The sequence below is a fragment of the Pleurodeles waltl genome, chromosome 3_1, assembly GCF_031143425.1.
Source record: "Pleurodeles waltl isolate 20211129_DDA chromosome 3_1, aPleWal1.hap1.20221129, whole genome shotgun sequence".
Classification (NCBI taxonomy): Eukaryota; Metazoa; Chordata; class Amphibia; order Caudata; family Salamandridae; genus Pleurodeles; species Pleurodeles waltl.
In genome coordinates, this window is record NC_090440.1 from 314,134,222 (window position 1) to 314,157,448 (window position 23,227).

At 48.7% G+C, this 23,227-nt stretch overlaps 1 protein-coding gene across 1 annotated transcript in view; it reads left to right on the forward strand.

Moving 5' to 3' along the window:
* The window catches only part of MYO5C (myosin VC), a 717,152-nt gene that overhangs the window by 244,951 nt on the left and 448,974 nt on the right, over window positions 1-23,227 (forward strand). The window contains exon 13 of the mRNA XM_069222459.1: window positions 8,412-8,537. Coding sequence (XP_069078560.1) covers window positions 8,412-8,537 — 126 coding nt within the window. The remainder of the gene's footprint in view (window positions 1-8,411; window positions 8,538-23,227) is intronic.

The window sequence follows — 23,227 nt, forward strand, 5'->3', positions numbered from 1 at the left end:
TGGACTTTACGGTGGAACATCGCCCAGGGGTTGACCACGCCAATGCTGATGGTCTCTCCAGGTACTTCCGCCTTAGCGATGAGAGCTCCCAGGAGGTCGGGTAGCTCTCCCCACTTTCAGCTGGGGGGGACACATGTTAGACCTGACAGCCTTAGGGTAGTCACCCCTAACTTTTTGCCTGCCTCCCTCCATTTTTTTGGACACTGTTTTTGCTGGTTTATAGACTCTGCGCACTTTACCACTGCTAACCAGTGCTAAAGTGCATATGCTCTCTCCCTTAAAACATGGTAACCTGGAATCCTACCTCATCAGACACTTGCTGGAGAAGAAACCTGAACCAGAAACTACATCCTGCCAAGAAGAACTGCCTGGCTGCTCAAAGGACTCACCTGTCTGCTTTCTACAAAGGACTGCTGTCTTGCTGTTGCCCTGCTGCCTTGCTGAACTCTTGTCTGGCTGTGAAAGTGCTCTCCAAGGGCTTGGATAGAGCTTGCCTCCTGTTCCTTGAAGTCTCAGGACCAAAAAGACTTCTTCCTTTCACTTGGACGCTCCGTGCGCCGAAAATTTCGACGCACAGCTTGTTTCGCGGCGAGAAAAACGCCGCACACCGACGCAGATCGACGCGACGCCCTCGGGACGATCGAGACTTCGACGCACAACCTCGCAAGGACAAAGCCGCCCGACTTTCCAGGAGAAATCGACGCGACGCCTACCGTGAGCGCGGAACTTTGACGCACGGCCTCGCAAGGACAACGCCGCCCGACTTCCAAGGAGAAATCGACGCGACGCCTGCCGTGAGACCAAACTTCCGACGCACGGCCTCGCAAGGACAACGTCGCCCGACTTCCAAGGGGAAATCGACGCGACGCCTACCGTGAGATCGAAACTTCGACGCGCAGCCCCGCAGAACGACGCGCAGCCGGAAAACAAGCAGGAGAATCCACGCACAGACCCGGGACATCTGGTAATCCCCGCGATCCACGAAAAGAGACTGTCTGCGCGCCGGAAAACGACGCCCGACTTCCCCGCGTGGAAAAGAACGACGCAAGTCTTTGTGTGCTGAGGAGAAATCGACGCACACACCCTTTTTCCACACATCTCTCCTCCTGTGGCCCTCTGAGGAGATTTTCCACCAGAAACCAGGTACTTTGTGCTTGAAAGACACTTTATTGCATTCTAAAGACTTAAGACACTTTATATCACTTTCCTGTGATATTTCTACAATTTTCCATTGCAACTTTATTCTTTTTGACCTACAATTATCCTGATAAATATTATATATTTTTCTAAGCACTGTGTGGTGTATTTTTGTGGTGCTATATGGTGGTATTGTATGATTTATTGCACAAATACTTTACACATTGCCTTCTAAGTTAAGCCTGACTGCTCGTGCCAAGCTACCAGAGGGTGGGCACAGGATAATCTTGGATAGTGTGTGACTTACCCTGACTAGAGTGAGGGCTTTTGCTTGGACAGAGGGTAACCTGACTGCCAACCAAAAACCCCATTTCTAACAAGAAGGTATTGGATTTGTTTTGCCACCCATGCACTAAAGCACTACAGTCAGCAAGTGTTAAGCCGCCCCATCTACTTGGCCCCAATACTCTTACCCTTTCGGTACACTCTTCAGGCCTGGTCGGGTAACAGTATCTCTTCTCAGGTGCATATGTAAGCTTGCCTGTGTGCCAGGAACACTCTTATGCTGTTTTGATCACCAGAACTGGCTGCCACTTGGTGTCACTGTCTGGCAGTTAATTGAAAAGAGTACTGCAATTCACAACAAGACTGGGAATTATCCTGTTTAGCTATCTCTTTATCTTGTTTGTATGACAAATTACCGATCATGCAGTAATGCGGGAACTTGATTTAAATTGTTACCCTGAAGTAACATGCGTGACATTTGGCACAATTGAGGCTCACACAAAGGGCAAGAAACAGAAAGAAAAAGGACAGAGAGACACAATCAGAAAGCAAGAAAACAGACCGAAAAAGGACAGAGAGGCACAAACAGAGGACACGGAAACAGACAGAGAGGCAGAAACAGAGGGAGGAAAGAGGCAGAAAGGCAGAAACAGAGGGCAGGAAACAAGCAGAAAGTCAGAAACAGAGGGTAGGAAAGAAGCAGAAACTCACTAACAGAAGGCAAGAAACCAGCAGAAAATGGGCAGAGAGGCAGAAACAGAGGTCAAGAAACAAGCAGAAAGGCAGAAACAAACGGCAAGAAATGAGCATAAAGCTACCAGAAAGGCACAAACAGAGGGAAAAAATGGGCAGAAAGCCACAAACAGAGGGAAGAAATGGGTGGAAAGTCACAACCAGAGGGCAGAAAATGAGCATAGAGGCATAAACATAGGACAATAGATGGGCAGAAAGGTACAAACAGAGGGAAAGAGATGAGCAGAAAGGCACAAACAGAGGGCAAGAAACAAGCAGAACATGGGCAAAGAAGCAGAAAAAGAAGGCAAGAAATGGGCAGAGATGGACAAACAGATTGCAAGAAGCAAGCAGAAAGGCAGAAGCAGAGGGCAAGACGGCTTTGGGTTGGGTGATTATAGGTGGCTGATTGCAGAGCCTAGCCGCAGGCCAGTCTCTGTGGCCAATCCCTCAATGTTCACGGCCAAAGGCCATGTGCGCCAGTGGTTGGATTAACATATAGGTATTAAAATAACTTTAGATTAAAAATCATAGAAATTTGCTGACAATAACAAAAGATGATAGGGACATTATAGTTAGGTTCTGATTTTACTCATATTTACTCACATTCAGCAATTATAGTTAGAGTTATTTCATGTAACTATAACTCTCGCCCTAAAGTAACTATAACTTGCGCTCTCATCATGCACTGCTAATTACCCCAGATATTTCAAGCACGCATGACAACTTTTATAAAATCATTAAGAATTTTTGCAGGGAAAACTGTGCATGGTGTCTGGTATTACCTTGCTTTGCCTCCTTGCTAAATGTCACCTGTGTAATCACTCTGCCCTGCCTTCGTTCCCTGACAGTTTTACCCCAACTGCGATTGTGGTTGCTGCTTGAGAAGGGTTTCACAACCCCACCCCCGCAATCAGTGACCCAAATTCCAACATTGGTCTTCAGCAGTAAGATTAGGACTTGTGTTTATGCAGTGCTGTACATTGATTTTGTGTTATACTAAAAAGCGTAGGTAAACAATTTGACGCCAATTCAGGTTTTATCAAATTCTCCTTGATCGGCTCTTTTGCTTTTTTCCAAATCCACTATTTCTTCTTGACTATCTGTGACTATAGCTGCAGTAATGGAATGTGAGTTGGCCAACCTGAACAGCTACACTGTTGTTGAGCTCAAGCAATTCTGTAAGGTAAAGGGGCTGCCAACCAAGAACAGCACCAAGAAATTGGAGTTTCAGAAAGCTCTGAGGGGATGGACAGAGGTTCACCAGTTGTTGACAGCAACAGATGATGAAGATAAAGAGGATAACATGGAGGAGGGCGAGCAGGCCTTGGATGTAAGTCATGAGATGCAACACTCAGGGGATGGGGATGACTTGTTTCCTGAGACAGAAAGATTGAAATACCTGCCTGAGTAGAGAGCAGTGTGACTTCACAAGGCCTGTCCCCAGTGCAATTGGCAGACAGAAAGGAAATGAGGGTGTTTAGGCAGCAGATGACCAAACTCAAGATGGAGGAAAAGAAACTGGCCATGGAGGACAAACTGGCCTTAAAGCGACTGGCTCATGAAAGGAGCCTCAAAGAGCTGGATATTAGAGCCAGACAAGGAGATTCCAGCAGTTATAGTGGCAGCATACCCACAATGTCTGAGGGGGATGAGAAGATTCACATACCTTAAGGTCTAGTGCCCAGGTGTGTGGTGGGGTTGACATAGACAAGTGGCTTTCTACCTGTAATGTGGCCCTAAAGATGTTCAGGGTCTCAGAAGACTTTTGGGGGACATCACTCTGGAAAAACATGCCTACAGTGGGGAAGGATACCTTGGTTACACTGGAGGTGGGGCACCCGATGAAGTAAATCCCAAAGAAAACCATCCTTGTCACTAAGCGTGAGAAGTACCGCTTTAGATGCAGAGATAGCCAAAAGATGCAACACCAGTCTTGGTGGATTTTCTTGATTACGACAGCAAGGCTTTAAATGGTTGGGTGTGGGCAAGCAAAGTTGATGATTTTATTATTTTACAGGGTTTTTTCATCTGATACTGAAGGGGCACGTGTTCAATATTGCTTTTACAGAGCTGCGCCCTCACCTGAAGCTCACTGACCCGCAGGGATATTGCTTAGGAGGCAGCATCTGGGGCAGAATCTGTGTCCCAAAATGTATCTGGAGGATGTCACCAGAAGGGTGGTCTGATGTCCCACTAGAAAAAAGGGGGGAGGACTTAAAAATAAGGAGTTCCCCAAAGGCCCCCAAAATAATTCCCAAAGGAACAATAGTAATCAGACCCAGTCTGAACCAAAGAAGAAGGAGTTCTCCGACAAGCAGATAGAGAGGTTTGTGCCTCTGTGCACTGAGTATTACAATTATGGACACTCCAAGGGAGACAACAAATGTCCCAAGCAGACACAGTTCCCCACCGTTAGGCAGACACCTGGGTTGATGAGTGAAGTGCTTAAGGAGAAGGTGGTCCCAGTTAGCATGGGGGAGAGGACAAAGGTTACTTTAGTGTCCCTATGGGACAGGAACATGGTGCTAAAAGCCCATATCCCTTCATGTATAATATAGCATAGACAGTGGCTCACCATCAATGGGCACAGGGTGGAGGTTCTGAGAGGCACAGGAGACAGGATGACTACTGTTAGGTGTCATCTGGTGTCCTCAGAACAGGTCATCCCTAGTACATTTCACCAGGTCATGCTCGCAGACAACTGTGAGAGTCAATACCCAGAGACTCTAATTTTCTTTGAGGGGGGATGTCTCAGGTTCTCTATAAATAGCTGTGAGCCCCTCCATACCTGTATATTGTCTGTTGGGAAATTACCTAGAGCACACTGTCTGGAAGGAAGTGGAGCTCAGGTCACATCTGGAGATGCTAGGATTGCCTGAATAGGTCTGTATGATCATCAGTTCCATTGCTGCCCAATAAGGGAGTTCAGGAGGCCTGGAAGAATGGCCCAGGCAGCTGCCAAAAAGAGGAAGGATAAGGGGCATGGGAAACCAGCCCCTGAAGTTCCCACGGCCCAGGTTGATGGGGCACCTGAGGAAGCTACCCCTGAGCCTATTAGGGAAGACATTGCTGCCCTTGGTGCCCTGCCTGAGCTTGCTGGATGGTAAGTTGAGGGTGGGCCCACCAGGGAGGAATTCTGTAAGGTCAAAAAGAATCTAGAGGGCTTGAGGCAGCAAGCTGATGCCCAGGCAGCAGATGATGCCTCTGGAGATCAGCTTATCTGTTGGAAGAATGACCTACAATATAGTGAACCTAAGGTTCCTCGACCTGGGCCAGTCCATGTGCTGCTGGTTCCACAGTGTTACATGGCTTTCCTACTTCGGTTGGCTCAAGATATTCCTCTGGCAGGACATCTAGTTTGGACAAGACTTTCACCAGTCTTGTCCCCCACTTCTGTTGGCCAGGATTAAGACACCCTCAGACACATTTGGCAGGACCTGCCTCAGTTGCCAGGCCAGTGGGAAAGCAGGGAAAAAGCTGAAGGCTCCCCTGGTTCCCTTGCTTGTTGTTGGCACTTCCTTTGAACTGGTGGGCATTGATAGGGTTATTCCCTTGATCCTCAGGGCAAACTTAGGTAGCATGTTCATCCTGGCCTTGGTGAACCATTCCATACAGTGCCCAGAGGCCATCCCTTTGAGGTTGGTGACTGCACGTGTGGTGGCTAGGGTCCTGATGTGGATTTTTTACCTTTTGGGATTCCCCAAGACAGTAGTGTATGTCAGAGGCAGTAACATCATGTCTATGTACATGACGTTCATGTGGGGTGAGCGTGGGGTAACCTACAAGCTCCCCACACCCTCAAAAATGGACTTGAGAGATTCAACAAGACCCTGAAGGGCATGATTATGGGCCTTCTGGAACCCATGAAGTGGAAGTGGGATGTCCTCTTGTCATGCCTGCTGGTTGCCTGCAGGGAGGTACCCCAGAAGGGGGAGGGTTTTAGCCCCTTTCAGTTCCTCTGTGGGAACCCTGTTAGAGGACCTCTTTTCCTTGTAAGAAGGCTAAAGACAATCTTGGAGCCCGTCAAGAGATAATGAAACTCTTGAATACAACAAGAAGGCCATTCTGGTGGAGTGTCAGCCAGGCCAGATGTGTGCGTCATAGAGCCTGTCGAGCCCAGAGCCCTCTCAGATTGTTGGACAGTCTCATATGAGGTGAAAGAGCGGAAGGGAATTGCCACCTACCTGAACTATCTCAAGAACCCAAGAAACTCCTTGAGGGTGCCCCACGTAAACTGCCTCAGGCATCATTTTGAGAGATCTGATGTCACTATGCTCTTGGTGACAGATGATGGAGCGGAAGAGGAGAATTAATCTCTCCTTGATGTCCTGTCTACCTAGGAGCACAATCAGTCAGTAGTGGGTGTTAACTTCTCCCCTATTCTGACTCCAGAAAAGAATGACTGCTTCCAGGTACTGAGGAAGGTTTCTTCTCTGATCTCCCTCACCCCTAGGCTAATGCATGTGTGTACCCTCGATATAGACACTGGAGACAGTTTGCTTCTGAAGAACAACATTTTCAGGTTTTCAGAAAAGGTGAGAGCTAGCATCAATGAGGTGGTCTTCAAGATGTTGTCATTAGGGGTGACATAGCCCTCCAGCACTCCCTTGTCCAACCCGATGGTGCTGGTACCCAAGGGTGCCCCACCGGCTCCACTCCAGAAGTCAGGTTCTCTGTAGATTACAGGGGACTAAATTCAGTTGCCAAGACTGATGCTCAATCCACCCCCAAAAGCTGATGACCTCATAGTTTCACCTTGACGGAGATTGTGGTTGCTGCTTGAGTGGTATTTTACCCCCTCAACCACTAACACAATTCTCAACACTTGACTGTTACTCTATAAGCTATTTAAAAAAAATACAAATAATTATAACATACACTGGTGTGTTTTATCCACAGATCTTATTGAACCTGAAAACAGGCATTGGCAAAATAGAGCAAATCTGTGGCACCCAGGGCACAGAGCTATTGACTTTTCCAGTGCTTGTTTTGTTTTGCCATCGTTTGAGATAGAAACTAGATGGCTGCCAGTGTGTAGACATGTGTGAATGAAATTGATTTTGGTACACTTTATCACAAAAAAAACAATCCAGAGAGATGTTTTGAAATAAAGTATAACAAAAACCTTCAAAGATGGTTGCTGTATGTGTGCACACTCGGGCTATCTTTTTGGTGTATACTTTGTTATTATAGATACTGTTCCAAGATGGGCAGCAGATAGTTTAATGATTTTTGATAGGACTCCTTTCAGTTCCCAGTTTGGCTCTGAAGGACTTCATAGGATGCAGATTAGCCAGGGCAGTCCTTTTTTTCCTGAAAGACTGTTAGGGCATGCCAACTTTTTTGAAAAAAGGAATACATGGCCCAGTTTTGAGAGAAGGTCAGGTGAGCATGCACATTTATCACTGTGCTCATGTTCACACTGGCCCTCATCACACCACAGACAGACTGTACTTGTTTAATGAGTCTCCCGCTTTGCTGCTAGACCTCATTCAGGCAGCACATCAGTATGTAATGAGGGGAGACTCACCCTCTGTAGAGTCCATGAACCAAAGACAGGATCACAGACATGCCTTTGCAACACACCCCAGGGTGGTAGAGGGAGTTTGCATTATTATATATATATATATATATATATATATATATATATATATATATATATATATATATAGCCCATTTATAAATAGGACAGACCTGTGCCAACATTTAGTCCTATTTCTATGTCAATGGCTGGCCCGGATTAACATTTGGTCTCCCTGCACTAGGCAGCGAATGCAGGTGTTTAAATAATGCATATTTTTGCATTTCTACAATTACCTGTTTGCACATTTAACTGTTTCAGTTTTTACATATCGGTGGAGAAACTGTGCTCCAAAAATGGAGCCAGTCTCTTCCCTTAACAAACCTGATCAGTAGTACTTTTGCATATATTTACAAATGGATTAGTTTGTGGCTGTTGAACCACATTTGTAGTTTATGTCCCCATGAAGTGCCCACTGTTCTGACCCTAATTCTGAAGTTATGATGGTGGGAAATACTGGCAAGTGTACTTTAGGAAATTAAAATTCCACATTATGATTCTGTAAACTCACATTTGGGAATTGTGATGGCAACGAAAAACTAGTGCATCTGGATACTACTTAGAACCCCTTAACTGCATAAAAGCGTTTGTGAATGGGGTCATATGCATTTTCCTGCTGTATAATGATAAATGTGGTGTCAGAAAGATGATTATGGTTTTTATTATATTTTAGTTACCGCAGGGGACTGACGATAATTGGCTCCAAAAGCTTTACAATAATTACATTGAGAAGAATCCCCTATTTGAGAAGCCAAGAATGTCGAACAGAGCGTTTATCATCCAACACTTTGCTGATAAGGTACAATGCTTCAACAGGAGCATATTTTTTCAGTTCCAAAACTAAAATGTCTGTGATGTGTATGATGTACTTTAAAGACATTTTAAACGTGATGAAAAAATAGCTTAATCCTGCAGTTAAGAAACAGCAGTAAATGTTTTTAAAGATCTGTATACATATATTTATTGTAGATGTTCAATATTTATTTTTAGAAATGTTATACATCTTTTTTCAAGGATGAGACACATAGTTAAAAGGGACATGTTGATGTAGTTCATTGTAGTAGATTGAGTAAATAATGTAACAGGATGTAAATGCACGAGATGAGAGTCCAGGAAAACGAGGTCCAACCCTTGCGTACCCTATTGCTTGTATGAAATCCACACAAAAAATGGTGTTCTAAGGCCACCACTAACCTCCGTATAAGAAGCACAGGGCTTCTATAGACAACAACAGAAAACACTCTGAGCATTTACAAGTCCATGTACTCTCAGTTAGTCCTTTATTTATAGTCTTTGTCTTTAGAACCACAGTATAACCTTGATCATAGCAGTTCAGCAAGCATAATATCATCTTTGAATGTAACAAAGCTTCTTGTACGTCGCAGTGTAGTCAACACTTGTTTTGTAATATTTAGTTGGGTCACCTTCGACTTCATCAGAGCTACATAGACCAGACATAATATACTATTAACAAAGAACATTCTAAAGTATCCAGTTTGATGCCTTCACCAATATACCTGTGTAGTATGAGGGAAAACCTCATAAAAAACGTAGAGTTGTGAGTAAATTGTATCATGTGATTTAGAGAAACTCATGCAGTTTTGGTAGTAGTAAGATTACATTAGAAAGTCATGTCCCATGTAGTTTGAGTGGAAAGAGATTAAGTATTGGATAGGGGAAACATAAAGAAGTCCCATGCTTACAGCCTCCACCCAGTCAAAGGGTACAATAAAAACTAAGGGGGTCATTACAACCCTGGCGGACGGTGTTAAAGGTGCGGCAATACCGCAAACAGGCCGGCGGACAAAAAAAGGGAATTATGACCCTGGCGGAAACCGCCAACGAAGACAGCCACTTTAACACTCTGACCGCCACGGCAGTACAGACAAGCAGCGCGGCGGTCACCGCCAACAGACAGGCAGAAGACAATGTACCGCCCACAGTATTACAACACACCAATCCGCTACCTTTTCCGGGGCAGATTCACCGTGGATAAAAACACGGCGGAAACAGTTACTGCAATGGGAAAATGCTCACCTCAACACATCCCACGAGGAACGAGGACTCCATGGAGCCCGAATTACACATTCTACCGGCCCTTGTATTCCTACTCATCTACGAAGACCAACGCCGGCGCGGGCGAAGACAACAGTGAGTACTGCACCTACGACATAGGGGAGAGGGGAGGCAAAAGTTAGGGGGACACACACGAAACACCCCCACCCCCACCCTCGCATATTACAACACACACACCAATGCATGTACAGAAATCACAGTAACAACCCACAACCCCCCCGGAAGAATGCTAAGACAAAACAAAATCAGTTCAAACATTGTAATGTATCAATACACATGTGTCAAAAATATACAGATATTTTATAAAATCATTCAGAAATATATACATTACGAGAAGTAGTGCAGATATGCACATATCAATGTCCGTGCACCACTAGTCCAAAAATGCATGGGCGAGGCCCACACTAGATACCTGTCCACAATCGGAGAGAACACTGCCGGGGCATCAGATAGAAATACTACAGGCACCTCAGGGGGAAGGGAAGGAGGGGCACCTCAGCCGGATGACTGCAAAGCCAGATCCACGACGGGGCTCCATGCCCATTGATGTATCCTGGGGAGTGCAAAGCCACAGTCTCTGAAGTCTCTACAGTGGGTGGCTTGCCCACTGTACCATCCTGGGGAGTGCAAAGCCACAGTCTCTCAAGTCTCTACAGTGGGTGGCTTGCCCACTGTACCATCCTGGGGAGTGCAAAGCCACAGTCTCTCAAGTCTCTACAGTGGGTGGCTTGCCCACTGTACTATCCTGGGGAGTGCAAAGCCACAGTCTCTCAAGTCTCTACAGTGGGTGGGTTGCCCACTGTACCATTCTGGGGAGTGCAAAGCCACAGTCTCTCAAGTCTCTACAGTGGCTGGCTTGCCCACTGTACCATCCTGGGGAGTGCAAAGCCACAGTCTCTCAAGTCTCTACAGTGGGTGGGTTGCCCACTGGACCATCCTGGGGAGTGCAAAGCCACAGTTTTGCAAGTAGATAACAGCCTCCACTGGCTTTGGAGGGGGACTGGTGCCCAGACTGGATTAGTCTCCCCGTGAAAGTTCCTGTCCCGTCACTGTCCCAGCTGCACATGGGATAACGATGCTTGATGTGGCGGTCTTTTCATTCTTCCCCAGTGCATGCCCTGTTCAGCGGTGCTTTGCTATGGCGGTCTCTGGACTGTTCAGCGGTGCTTTGCCATGGCGGTCTCTGGACTGTTCAGTTGTGCTTAGCCATGGCAGTGTCTGGACTGTTCAGCGGTGCTTAGCCATGGCGGTCTCTGGACTGTTCAGCGGTGCTTTGCCATGGCGGTCTGTGGACTGTTCAGCGGTGCTTTGCCATGGCGGACTCTGGACTGTTCAGCGGTGCTTTGCCATGGCGGTCTCTGGACTGTTCAGCTGTGCTTTGCCATGGCGGTCTCTGGACTGTTCAGCTGTGCTTAGCCATGGCGGTCTCTGGACTGTTCAGCGGTGCTTTGCCATGGCGGTCTCTGGACTGTTCAGCGGTGCTTTGCCATGGTGGTCTCTGGACTGTTCAGCAGTGCTTTGCCATGGTGGTCTCTGGACTGTTCAGCGGTGCTTAGCCATGGCGTTTCTGGAACGGGCATTGGTGTGTGGCATGACATTCCCTGGACTGGGCATTGGTGTGTGGCATGATGTTCCGTCATTGCGCAGCGGGGCTGTGACAGCCGGGGCCCTCCTGGGCACTGACTCTGGTGGTGGTCTCCTGACCAGTGACGATACTTGGGCCCACCTGGGCACTGACTCCGGCGGTGGTCTCCTGACCAGTGACGATACTTGGGCCCTCCTGGGCACTGACTCCGGTGGTGGTCTCCTGACCAGTGACGATACTTGGGCCCTCCTGGGCACTGACTCCGGTGGTGGCGGTGGTCTCCTGACCAGTGACGATACTTGGGCCCTCCTGGGCAATGACTCCGGCGGTGGTCTCCTGACCTGTGACGATACCTGGGTTCTCCTGGGCACTGACTCTGGCGGTGGCGGTGGTCTCCTGACCAGTGACGATGCTTGGGCCCTCCTGGGCACTGACTCTGGCGGTGGTCTCCGGACCAGTGACGACGGTGCTGGCGGTGGTGTCTCGACCGCCAGGAAGGATGCCGCCCTTCTCCGCCGTGATGCTCACAACAGGCTGTGCAGACTTCCTCTGGCCCTTCCCCACCTTTGGAGGAGTCACAGCTGACTCTGCAATCCCCTTGGGACCCCTGTGAGTTGTTTTGCCTCCAGGAGTCTTCACAGGGTCCCGTCAGCCACTTTCCAATTTCAGAGCCTTTACAGGGGGTGGGCTACCAGTGCCTTGGCTCCGGGTCATACTGCCTGCCCTGGTGGCCGGTGCACTCCACACACCTTGAACAGGCACCACTGGTATTGGAGGCTTTTTGGCTGAGGCGCTACGACGGGACTGATGAATTGGAGGGGGGGATGGGGGCAAAAAGGTCGACTTTACAGAGGGACAGTTTCTGTCGAACACTGGGATGGGTAGTTGGAGGGGGCCTGGGAGTGGAGGAAGAGGAGGTGGTTGTAGGAGGTGTCACTTTAGGTGTTTTGGGTGCAGGTGCAGGTACTGGAGGCTGTTGTGAGGTGGATGGATGTTGGGTGTGTGGGTGCTCGCGTTTGTGTACTTTTGGAGGGGGCATCACAGACACACTGGGAGAGGACACTGGGGACGTGTAAATGGGAGTGGAGGTGGTGAGTGCAGGTGAGCGGGGTGTGGTGCTGGGTGTTCTGGTGCGAGTCCTGGTGCCTGTAGATGTAGTGCATGCAGGTGAGAGTGTAGACGACACTGGAAGGGAGGAGGGAGAAGAGGAGGAGGGGGACACAGTGGAGGCAGTGGATGTTGCTGTGTCTGTATGTGGGTGATGCTTGCGTGAGTGCCTGTGGGTTGTGTGGTGCCTATGTTTGCTTAAGCTTCCCTTGTGTGTTGACTTGTGTGCATGCTGGTCTGTAGGTGTGCTTGGGATGGGCTGGGGTACAGGGCAATGGGTCTGGGTGGGGGAGGTTGGATGGGGGAGGCTAGACACAGGGACAATGGCTGCCATCAGTGCTGAGGCCAAAGATTGCAGGGTTCGCTGAAGGGCAGCCTGACCAGAATGAATGCCCTCCAGGAATGCATTACCGTGTTGCAACTCTCTTTCTACACCCTGGATGGCATTCACAATGGTAGACTGCCCAACAGTGAGTGACCTGAGGAGGTCAATGGCCTACTCACTGAGGGCAGCAGGGGTGACTATGGCAGGGCCTGAGGTGCCTGGGGCGAAGGTGATGCCCACCCTCCTGGGTGAGCGGGCACAGGGCGAACGCTGAGGGGCTGCTGGGAGGGCGGTGCTGGTAGGGGAGGTCGCGGCTGTACCTGTAGAAGTGGGCGCACAGATGGTGCTGCCACCACAAGGGAGCTCACATCGGCGGACGAGTCCGTGTCGCTGCTTGGTGATCCGGTGGCCGACGTGAAGCTCCCCTCGCCCTCCGTCCCACTGGTGCATTCTGAGTCCGTGGTGTGGCCCTCGATGGCCATGTGGGATGCAGCTCCCTCATGCTCCGGTGCCACTGTACCTCCTCCTGATGATGCTGATGCACAAAAGAACAGCGAAAGCACAAAAAGGGGGGGGGAGACAGAAGAAGAACAGGTTGAGTGCATGGCATACCGCTACCGTTGGCGGACAAGACAGACACAGCAGCCCCCTGCACTACGCCGTGCTCCTGGCCTCTGCAGATGCAATTCCTGGGATCTGGCCTACATGGCTATGGTGGACATCTGCACACATGGATGCCACAGGGGCATCTATACCTGTACTTGTCACTCTACTGCGGTGGTGTTGAGTGCCACATGGGCTGCATTACAGAGGGGCCTAGTCTACGTATTTCTGGCTGGCCTTGTTACACCCACAGGCCTCCTACCCCACCCAGACCCCTCCACTGTGTGCAAAGTCCACAGAATGTTGTTGTACTCACCCCCTTGTGTCTGCTGTGATGCCCTCAAGTGCCCATCAAACTCAGGGTAGGCCACCGCCAGGATCCGGAACATCAGGGGGGTCATGGTGCGACGGGCACCCCTCCCACGTTGGGAGGCCATCCCCAGCTGAGCCTCCGCCATCTTCTTGCTGCAGCGGCGAATGTCCTCCCATCTTTTCCAGCAGTGGGTGCCCCGTCTCTGGTGGGCCCCCAGGGTCCGGACGTCCTTGGCGATGGCACGCCAATTGTCCCTCTTCTGGTGGGCGCTGACCTACATGACATGCACAAGGGAAGACGAGAAGTCATTACCAACTGCACCGTCGATGTGAGTGGCCCCCCTCCCTACTCTTGCCATGTGGCACATTCATTCACATGCATTAATGTTCCCTGAACTCTGCACCCTTCCCTCTTACAACCAGCCCTCTCCAACCAGGCCTAGCCCATACAACGTGCTCCCTGTGTTCTAACCTGTTGGTCTGGAGGACCGTAGAGTAGCGTGTACTGGGGGAGGACCCCGTCTACCAGTTTCTCCAACTCCTGAGCAGTGAAGGCAGGGGCCCTTTTCTCAGACGCAGCAGCCATTGTCTCTTCCAGACCGAGGTCACAGCAGCACTTGCAGTGTAGGTCCTCTCCTGTCGAAGATAAGGATCTAGTGATAGAACAGATAGAAAATGACGGTGACGTCCGCGGCGGTGACGTCCGCAGTGGTGCGTATCATCACCGCCGGCGCTCCTGTTCATTGGCTCCTGGGACCCATAGGGTCCTATGTTAACCAATGCAGCATTGCGCCGCGGTCTACGACTGCCTACCGCGATGGTGTGCAACGCCAACGCAGTTACCCCACAATCCCATTGTCCCAGTTAAGAGGTCAGGCTGCCGCCATTTCAGGGGCCCACATGGCTTCATTTACTTCTGCGTCACACATAGCTGGGCCTACACTCAACACACATACAGGAAGGGTTTTGTGTTTGGTGTCGTCTTCTGTGGAACTGTGGGTACATACCTGGAAAAAAATTGACTTGATCGTCGCTGTTGTCCTTCCTAGGCGCCGTCAGCTGGGACATTTGAGAAGATGGCGGAATCCTCCGGTGTACCGACCGCTGGTGGACCTGTTGACAATGGAGGAGCGACATGTAATCGTGACCTACAGGTTTGACCGTGCCACAATCCAGGAACTATGTACCCAGTTGGAGCCAGACCTGATGTCACCAATCCACCATCCCACTGGAATCACCCCTGACGTGCAGGTGCTGTCAGTGCTCCATTTCCTTGCAAGTGGGTCATTTCAGACAACAGTGGCCATGGCATCAGGGATGTCCCAGCCAATGTTTTCCAACGTCTTGTCCAGAGTGTTGTCTGCCCTGCTGAAACACGTAAGGAGATACATCATTTTCCCTGAGGTGGAGGAGTTGCCTACAGTGAAAGGTGACTTCTATGCCCTTGGACATATCCCCAACGTCATTGGTGCCATTGATGGGACCCATGTAGCTCTGGTCCTCCCCCCCCACAGGAGTGAACAGGTGTATAGGAACAGGAAGAGTTATCATTCGATGAATGTACAGATGGTCTGTTTGGCAGACCAGTACATCTCCCAGGTTAATGCTATGTTCCCTGGCTCAGTGCATGACGCTTACATCCTGCGGAATAGCAGCATCCCTGATATGATGGGTCAACTACAGAGGCACCGTGTGTGGCTATTAGGGGACTCTGGTTACCCCAACCTGTCCTGGCTATTGACACCAGTGAGGAATCCCAAGACCAGGGCAGAGGAACGGTACAATGAGGCCCATGCGCGGACTAGGAGGGTGATCGAGTGCACCTTCGGCCTCCTGAAGGTCAGGTTCAGGTGCCTCCATATGACAGGTGGTTCCCTATTCTATTCACCGAAGAAGGTGTGCCAGATCATCTTTGCCTGCTCGATGCTTCACAATCTTGCTTTGCGACGCCAGGTGCCTTTTCTGCAGGAGGATGGTCCAGATGACGGTGTTGTGGCAGCTGTGGAGCCTGTGGACAGTGATGAGGAGGAAGCTGAGGAAGAGGACAACGACAACAGAGAGTCAGTCATACAGCAATATTTCCAGTGACACACAGGTGAGAACATTTTCATTTTTAACATTACATTCACTGTCATACGTCTTCCTCTATCCTGTGTGTAATTTCATGGGATTATTTGGTAACTGAGTTGTTTCTTTCCATTACGGTTTCACAGGTGTGGTTACCAACGTGTGTCATCTGCTTGCATCCTTCAAGGACTTGTGATGTGTGACATTGGTATGTTGCCTTTACATCTAACAACGCATTTTGACACTGTCATAGATATTACATTTTACCAAATCATAGACTGACTCCAGATTGTTTTGTGTATCAAGGGTGTTTATTGAAGTGCTCAAAAATGGAAGGGGGTTGTAAAATGGTGATGGGTGATGGCGGAGGAATGTCCATGGCAGAGTCCAGTCTATTAGTCTCACAGGTGCACTGCCCATATGGGCATAGGAAGTGGAGCTGGGGCAGTTCAAGTATGGACAGGGTAACAAAGTGGGACAGTGGGGGGACAATCAGTGTGGTCTCATTTCCTGGCGGGGGTCTTGCCATCTTGCTCTGTCCTGTTCCTGGCTCTCAGGGACCGCTTGCGTGGTGGTTGTCCGTCTGCAGGGGGTGGGGTGCTGGTGTGGTGGTCCTGTGGCGGGGTGTCCTGTCCACTAGCGCTGGCGGAGGTGGTGGGCAGTTCATCGTCCATGCTAGTGTCAGGGGCCCCTTGGAGTGCCACGGTGTCCCTCAAGGTCTGCTGTATGTCCTTCAGCACCCCTACGATGGTGCCCAAGGCGGAGCTGATGGTCCTGAGCTCCTCCCTGAACCCCAAATACTGGTCCTTCTGCAGGCGCTGGGTCTCCTGAAACTTGACCAGGACCGTCACCATCGTCTCCTGGGAGTGGTGGTATGCTCCCATGATGGAGGAGAGGGCCTCGTGGAGAGTAGGTTCCCTTGGCCTGTCCGCCCCCTGTCGCACAGCAGCCCTCCCAGTTCTCCTGTGTTCCTGTGCCTCCGTCCCCTGGACCGTGTGCCCACTACCACTGCCCCCAGGTCCCCGTTGTTGTTGGGGTGGTGGGTTATCCTGGGTTCCTGTAGTGGTGGACACACCGCTGATTGACCTGTCCTGGGTAGGGAGGTTTGGTCCCGCTGGGTGGGTGCTGTGCTGGTGTTACCAGAGGGTGGAAGGTCAGTGTTGAGCTGTGCCTGTGCAAGGGGAACCGACTGTCCCGAGGCCCACGATGGTCCGGGCTGGTCATCAGGCTCCAGTAGGGCAGAGCTGCTATCGTCACTGTGGGCCTCTTCTGTGGGTGGAGTGGAGTTGTCTGGACCCTCTGGTGTGGTGACGGTCCTTCGTGATCCTGCAGGGGCATAAGAGCATGATTATAGCATGTGTGTGTGTGATGGTGTGCAATGGGTGGGTGTTTGTGTACCCCAGTGCAAGCATTCCTGTGTGGGGGGTTGTGTGATGATGGTTAAGGGGTTGTACTGGGTATGTGCAGTGGGCATGCTTAGGTGATGGGTGTCCATGCTTAGTTGTGGCATGCAGGGCTTGGTGTTGGGATGTGTAGTTTGTGTTATTAGTAAATTAGGGAGGAGTTGGGGTGATAGGGGAGGGTGTGAGGGTGGGGGTGTGTGATAGCATGCAGGTAGGGTGGGGGATATGATAGTTAAGATTTGACTTACCAGTGTCCATTCCTCCACCGACTCCTCTGAGGCCCTCTGGATGCATGATGGTCAAGACTTGCTCCTTCCATGTTGTTAGTTGTGGGGGAGGAGGTGGGGGTCCGCCGCCAGTCTGCTGAACCGCGATGTTGTGCCTGGAGACCGTTGAACGCACCTTCCCCCGTAGGTCATTCCACCTCTTCCTGATGTCGTCCCGATTTCTTGGGTGCTGTCCCACAGCGTTGACCCTGTCCACTATTCTTCGCCATAGCTCCATCTTCCTGGCTATGGATGTGTGCTGCACCTGTGAGCCAAATAGCTGTGGCTCTACCCGGACAATTTCCTCCACCATGACCCTGAGCTCCTCCTCGGAAAAGCGGGGGTGTCTTTGGCGTGCCATGGGGTGGTGTGTGTGATGTGTGGGGCGGTGTGAGTGTTGATGTGTGTGGTGATGTGTAGTGGTGGGTGGTGTTTTGTGCGTGGATGTTGTGTGGGTGATGGTGTTGTGTGCCTCTGTATGGTGGGGTTGTCTTTGCTGTGCTGTCTCTCTGACCTTCGTTCGCGAATTGTGGTCGTAGGGGTTTGTGGGTGATGTGGGTGTGTGTTTTATATTGTATTGGGTGTGTGGGAGTGTTGTTTGTATGTGTATTTGGAATTGTCCAATGTGGCGGTGTTTTGGAGATGTGTGTGTATTTTGAGCGCGGCGGTGTGTACCGCCAATGGAATACCGTGGTTGAAAGACCGTCGCGTGGATTCGTGGGTCGTAATAGCATGGGTGTGTTTCTGTTGGCGTGGAGGTGGAGGTTTTGTTTTCGCCAGTTTAACACTGACCTTTGGTGTGGCGGACTTGTGTGGGTGTCTGACTTTCGGCAGATTCCGAGATGTGTGTCATAATAGCTGTGGCGGAATTCCACGGCCGCGGCGGTGTATTGGCAGTCTTCTGCACGGCGGTAAGCGGCTTTTACCGCCAATGTTGTAATGACCTCCTAAATGTGCTATGCTAAAACACACAGCACCCAAAACACCCTTAATGGTAACCAGAATCAAGTCTTTCCATGAATCCCATCTAATTGTAGTAAATTCCAGAGAGAAAAAATATTCCCTTTATAAGTTCCGGTTCTGGAACAAAACCAAAATTAAACGCACATATCAACCCAGGGAACAACAAAATAATTACTATATACCTCGCAAAATGGCGACCTACCACAAACAATGTGATGTGTACTCATATGCCAATATAAGGTCCAAAAACGTTGTTATCTGTATTTTGTATCTTGACCTGCACAGAAAAGTAATCCAAGCTTCATCATATGGTCAGGTTTCCTATTATGCCAACTCCCTCTTGTCACATTCCTCAATGTAATGACCACAATATAAACAAAAACTTGTAACATGCATAATAGTTATCTGTATTACCATGTTTTGCTGAAATAAAACACACATTAGCAACCACACAAATAGAGCACTGTAGCGTAATTATTATCCTAATTATTTTAACTGATCCCCAGTTCACTGAATTACATCCAAACCTGTTAGTCTAGTCATGAGTATATTACTCATTTGTCTTAGTCAACATAACAACCATTATGCCCAGTGGCCTTGAACCGTATGCGCGGACACAAGCTCACTAACCGTTTATATACCCAGTGGTAAAATAGATTAAGTTATTGAATAGGTCTTACCTAAGGTAATCATGATCCGGCGCAATGATGGTCTGGCACAAAAGCCCTGCAAAGATTGGCACTTGACCTTTCCAAAAGCAGTGACTCCTACCCAGACTGCCAGTAGAGCACAGCGCTCCATGCACCAAGACCAGTACTTGCCCTGATCTGCAGTTGAGCTCTTTGTTCGGGACTAACACGGATCCCAGAAGCTACACTTCATTCCAAGTGATGGCGGAGCCCGGACAAAGAAGCAGTGCACCACTGACGATTGCAGCATACCCTTCCCTAAGTTTTGCCAGGGCAACACCTACGCCAGTGGAGACCAGATCAAGAGCAGCATGTCGTACCCAAGCCCTATCTTCCTTTCCCCACACATTTCCAAGGCAATAAAGATGCTGAGCGGAAACCAACACAGGTCCCTGAATCTGAGGCCAGTGAGATTGCCATTGAAAGGTACTGTGTGCTCTCGGGACCTTTGAGGTTCCTATAGCCAACATGTGCGCTATCATGGACGGCTGAAATCCCTTAATTTTACCAGTCCTGAGAGATCTGTCAAGTTCTTCAGTCTGGCACCTGTCAGATCCCGTGGTGTGCGGGAAATTTTGAGGAGACACATCTATTGATCTGCTCCTGGGGTTTGTGCCAGTGAAACCTACTGATTATGTTTAATTTACACACAGTGGTTATTGTTATACTTTGGCGAAGTGCAGATCTTGAAGTTCTTAAATGGAATTTTCTTCGTTTTGGTCTTGTTTTATAGATTGAAGGAAATACTATTTTTCTAACCTGGTGGGAGTCTTTTGTGGTGTTTTCACTGGGTTACTCTATGAGTTATAGCACACATACGTTACACATTGCCTTCTAAGTTGTGCCTGTCTGCTCTATGCAAAGCTACCAGAGGGTGAGCACAGGATAATTTAGGTTGTGTTGCGATTTACCGTGACTAGGATTGTAGTTCATACTTGAACAGGGTGCATACCTCTGCCAACTAGAGACCCAATTTCTAGCAATGTCTATGCTAGATTTAGTATGTTTAGGTGCTTTAGATGTTAATTTGTGCCAAACATCTTCTAACACTAGCATAACTTCTACACTACTGTTGTCACTGATTCATGCAGTAAATCTCTGGGGTTAATCCACATCTTCAAATATGCACGTTTTAAGGTTACATTCTATTCTCCTATCTCATGAAGACCACTCAATTTAGAGAGTTCTATGTCAACTCTTTGGAGTACGGAGGAGTCATCAGCATTGTAATGTTGTCCGTGGCCACAATGGCCACGTTCTGCCCCCCGTGATACGCTCAAGGGCAATGAGCATGCAGCCGGACGATCCCGGCCTTGTGATGCGATCTGGGGCTTATAAATGACTCGGAGCCGACACGGGTATTGCTTTTGAACATGCGCTCTAGCGGCCGCAATTAACCTGCCGCCTCTTCGTGTCACTCCTTTTATTTTCCACGTTCGCTGACCAAGGCCTCTCCCACCTGGGTCAGCAGCGCAGGGGTGTCTCATCTTACACCCCGACGTATCATTACAGTGATGCCTCCCGTGGCGTGGCTCCGTTGCGTCACGGGGCGTGACGCTACAAGCATCAGGGCCATCCCACTACCTGGTTATCTAATTTGAGTAATTTCCCTGAGGGGGTCTGACTGGAATGCAATAGCACTGAATTGAATAGTGTTTTGAATTAGAATCACAATCTTACATATCCTGCTGTGTCACTACCGTGCCCCATTGCGTTTTTACGTCTTGCCTTAGTCAAGACCTTTTAATTTACGTTAAATTATTTCTGGAGAGTGTACTTATAAGGGCTTTCCATCAATCATCTTGGTCTATTGGTCTGGTTTTGTGTTATTCACGTTTTTTTCCTCGGGCTACAGTATACAACTTTGGCCAAACATTCAGCTTACTTTAGCAATTAGATTTTTTACTGACGGCATTCTGGATTTCACAGGGGGCATATCCCCTGCATTATAGTATCCCTCCCATGGACTGTATCTGTAGAAGCAGGCTGTAAGCAACGGGTAACTTCAAAGATTGTATAATTACATTTAAAGCATCTTTTTAAGCTTACTGTCAGAAAAAAAGAATTGCTGTGGGGACTCGCGCTCCAGTGCTACTTCTTTCTGTAGGTTTATTTCAGTGCAAATGTGCTAAGCACAGTGCCTCATCCATTAATCATGCTCCCTGGGGCAATCCGAAAGTGCACGCCTGCAGAAGGAGTGTAAACAAAAGTTAGCATCAAACAGGAGCTTATTATGTTTAGAGGAGGAGTGTTCCTCGCATTTCGTGTCATAAAAAGACATAACGTTCGTATGGATTCCTGCTGCTCGCGCTTAATCCTGAAGCAATAGTCAGAACAGGGGAAAGGATGACTAGTGGGTAAGTGTTCATAATAAAACTGTTTTTGGTGTTCTTTTTAAAAGAGTTGCCTTTCTGCAATGTTTGTGAATTGCTCTGCCCAGTTGGCTGTCTCCCTATATCTGATCTCGGGCCTCCATGCACTCCCTCTTCTGTGAGCTTCAGCAGATGTGATTTTTAGGTCGAGTATAGAAGATAGCACATGGGCTGTCTGTTGCGAGGCATATTGTGACTTACCAAGAAAGTGGAGGGGCTTGGAGCCCCTCTTCTGTTTACTGTTGGTTGGCTTTCCTGACACTCTCATTTGCCTGCTTGTTATTCATATTTCAACTTGCCATCCTGTGGTGGTCTCTCGCGTAGAACATTGCTTCCTAGCCTCACTTTGACTGGCTGGCATCTCTGCTTCCCCGCTTTCTTTCACACACTACTTTTGTTTACCATTAAGCTTTCTTTGAGGGCACATGTGCGTTCGAGCTGCCGGCCTTATGCACTCCATGTTGCTTTCTATCACCTGAGTGCTTCTCTCTACCCTCTCCTTGTTGCTCTTGCTCGCGTGTTTCTCCTCCCACCAGCGCCCTCTGTGTTGCTTTCTCGTCCCTCAACCCTCTTCCATGTTTCTTTGGCTTTCCTGTCCCTCTTGTACTTCCCCGTGTTGCTTTGGCTTCCCTCCCACCTCCTGCCCTCTCCTGCACTGCTTTGATTGTCTCCCCTGTGTCGCTTCGGCTTTCCCACACTCATACGTATTTTTTCCTTTTAGTTACTGATTGGTAACTAAATTTATAAAAAAACAAAACGCCCTCATCATTTTGTAGATTTGCTCTTACATGATGCGTGGACCTACAAAATGAAGTACCATTCAAGCCAAAGGCTTTGTATTTTGCAATTTTAGCCACGTTACACTGCTTCAGGGATACTGTGCAGCATTCCTAATAAACATTGACAAAGCCAAAAGGCCATAAAGGCTAGACGTATTGGCATTGCCAATGCTTGTTTTGTATTGTTTCACTAATTATGAATATTGTAAATGCTAGCCTCTCACCTGCTTATTCCTTGCATTCACGCAAGTGTCAATATTTTTTAACCTGTCTGGGCATACTTATTAGCAGTGACATACATGTAAACATTCCAATATATTTACCATTGAGGTTTCTATCCACGACTATTGTGTCAAGTGCAAAGATTTGGAAAAAGAATATCTACTTTTTTGGAATGTTTGTGGGCTGTGGAATGAACATGTGTGAAAAACGTGGAATTGAAAAGACTCGAACACTCAAGAGAGCCCACAAGCATGCAGCGTTTTTCTGGCTTACTTATCACAGCCTGCAGATACTTGTCTCATGGCAGACACTGCTAATGTACGGTCGTGCTACACCCTAAAAAGCAAGCATTGTCTCATCTCATGGGAAAGCTGTTGGCTTTGTCAACTTCCTTTAGCCATATGGTACAGCAACGCGGCTGATGTGAAGCTTGGCTGAAAGTTAACAAATAATTGCTGTGATTAAGCCAGCACTGACCGTGAGGGGCACTGACCCGTTTTCTTAGTATGGGGTTATTCTCTGCCTACACAAAAAATAGATACAAAAAAGGTTTAATTATCTTATGGCCGAGCTGAAATTTCCTGTGCTGGCCCCGCATGAAGACAGCATCTTAAAAACCATGCAGAGTAGGACGTGTACAGCACGCCTTAATTCTTTATAACATCTTAAAATCCTTTGGTGTGACTTTTGGGCAATTTGTTTTTGGTGGTACAGGAGAAG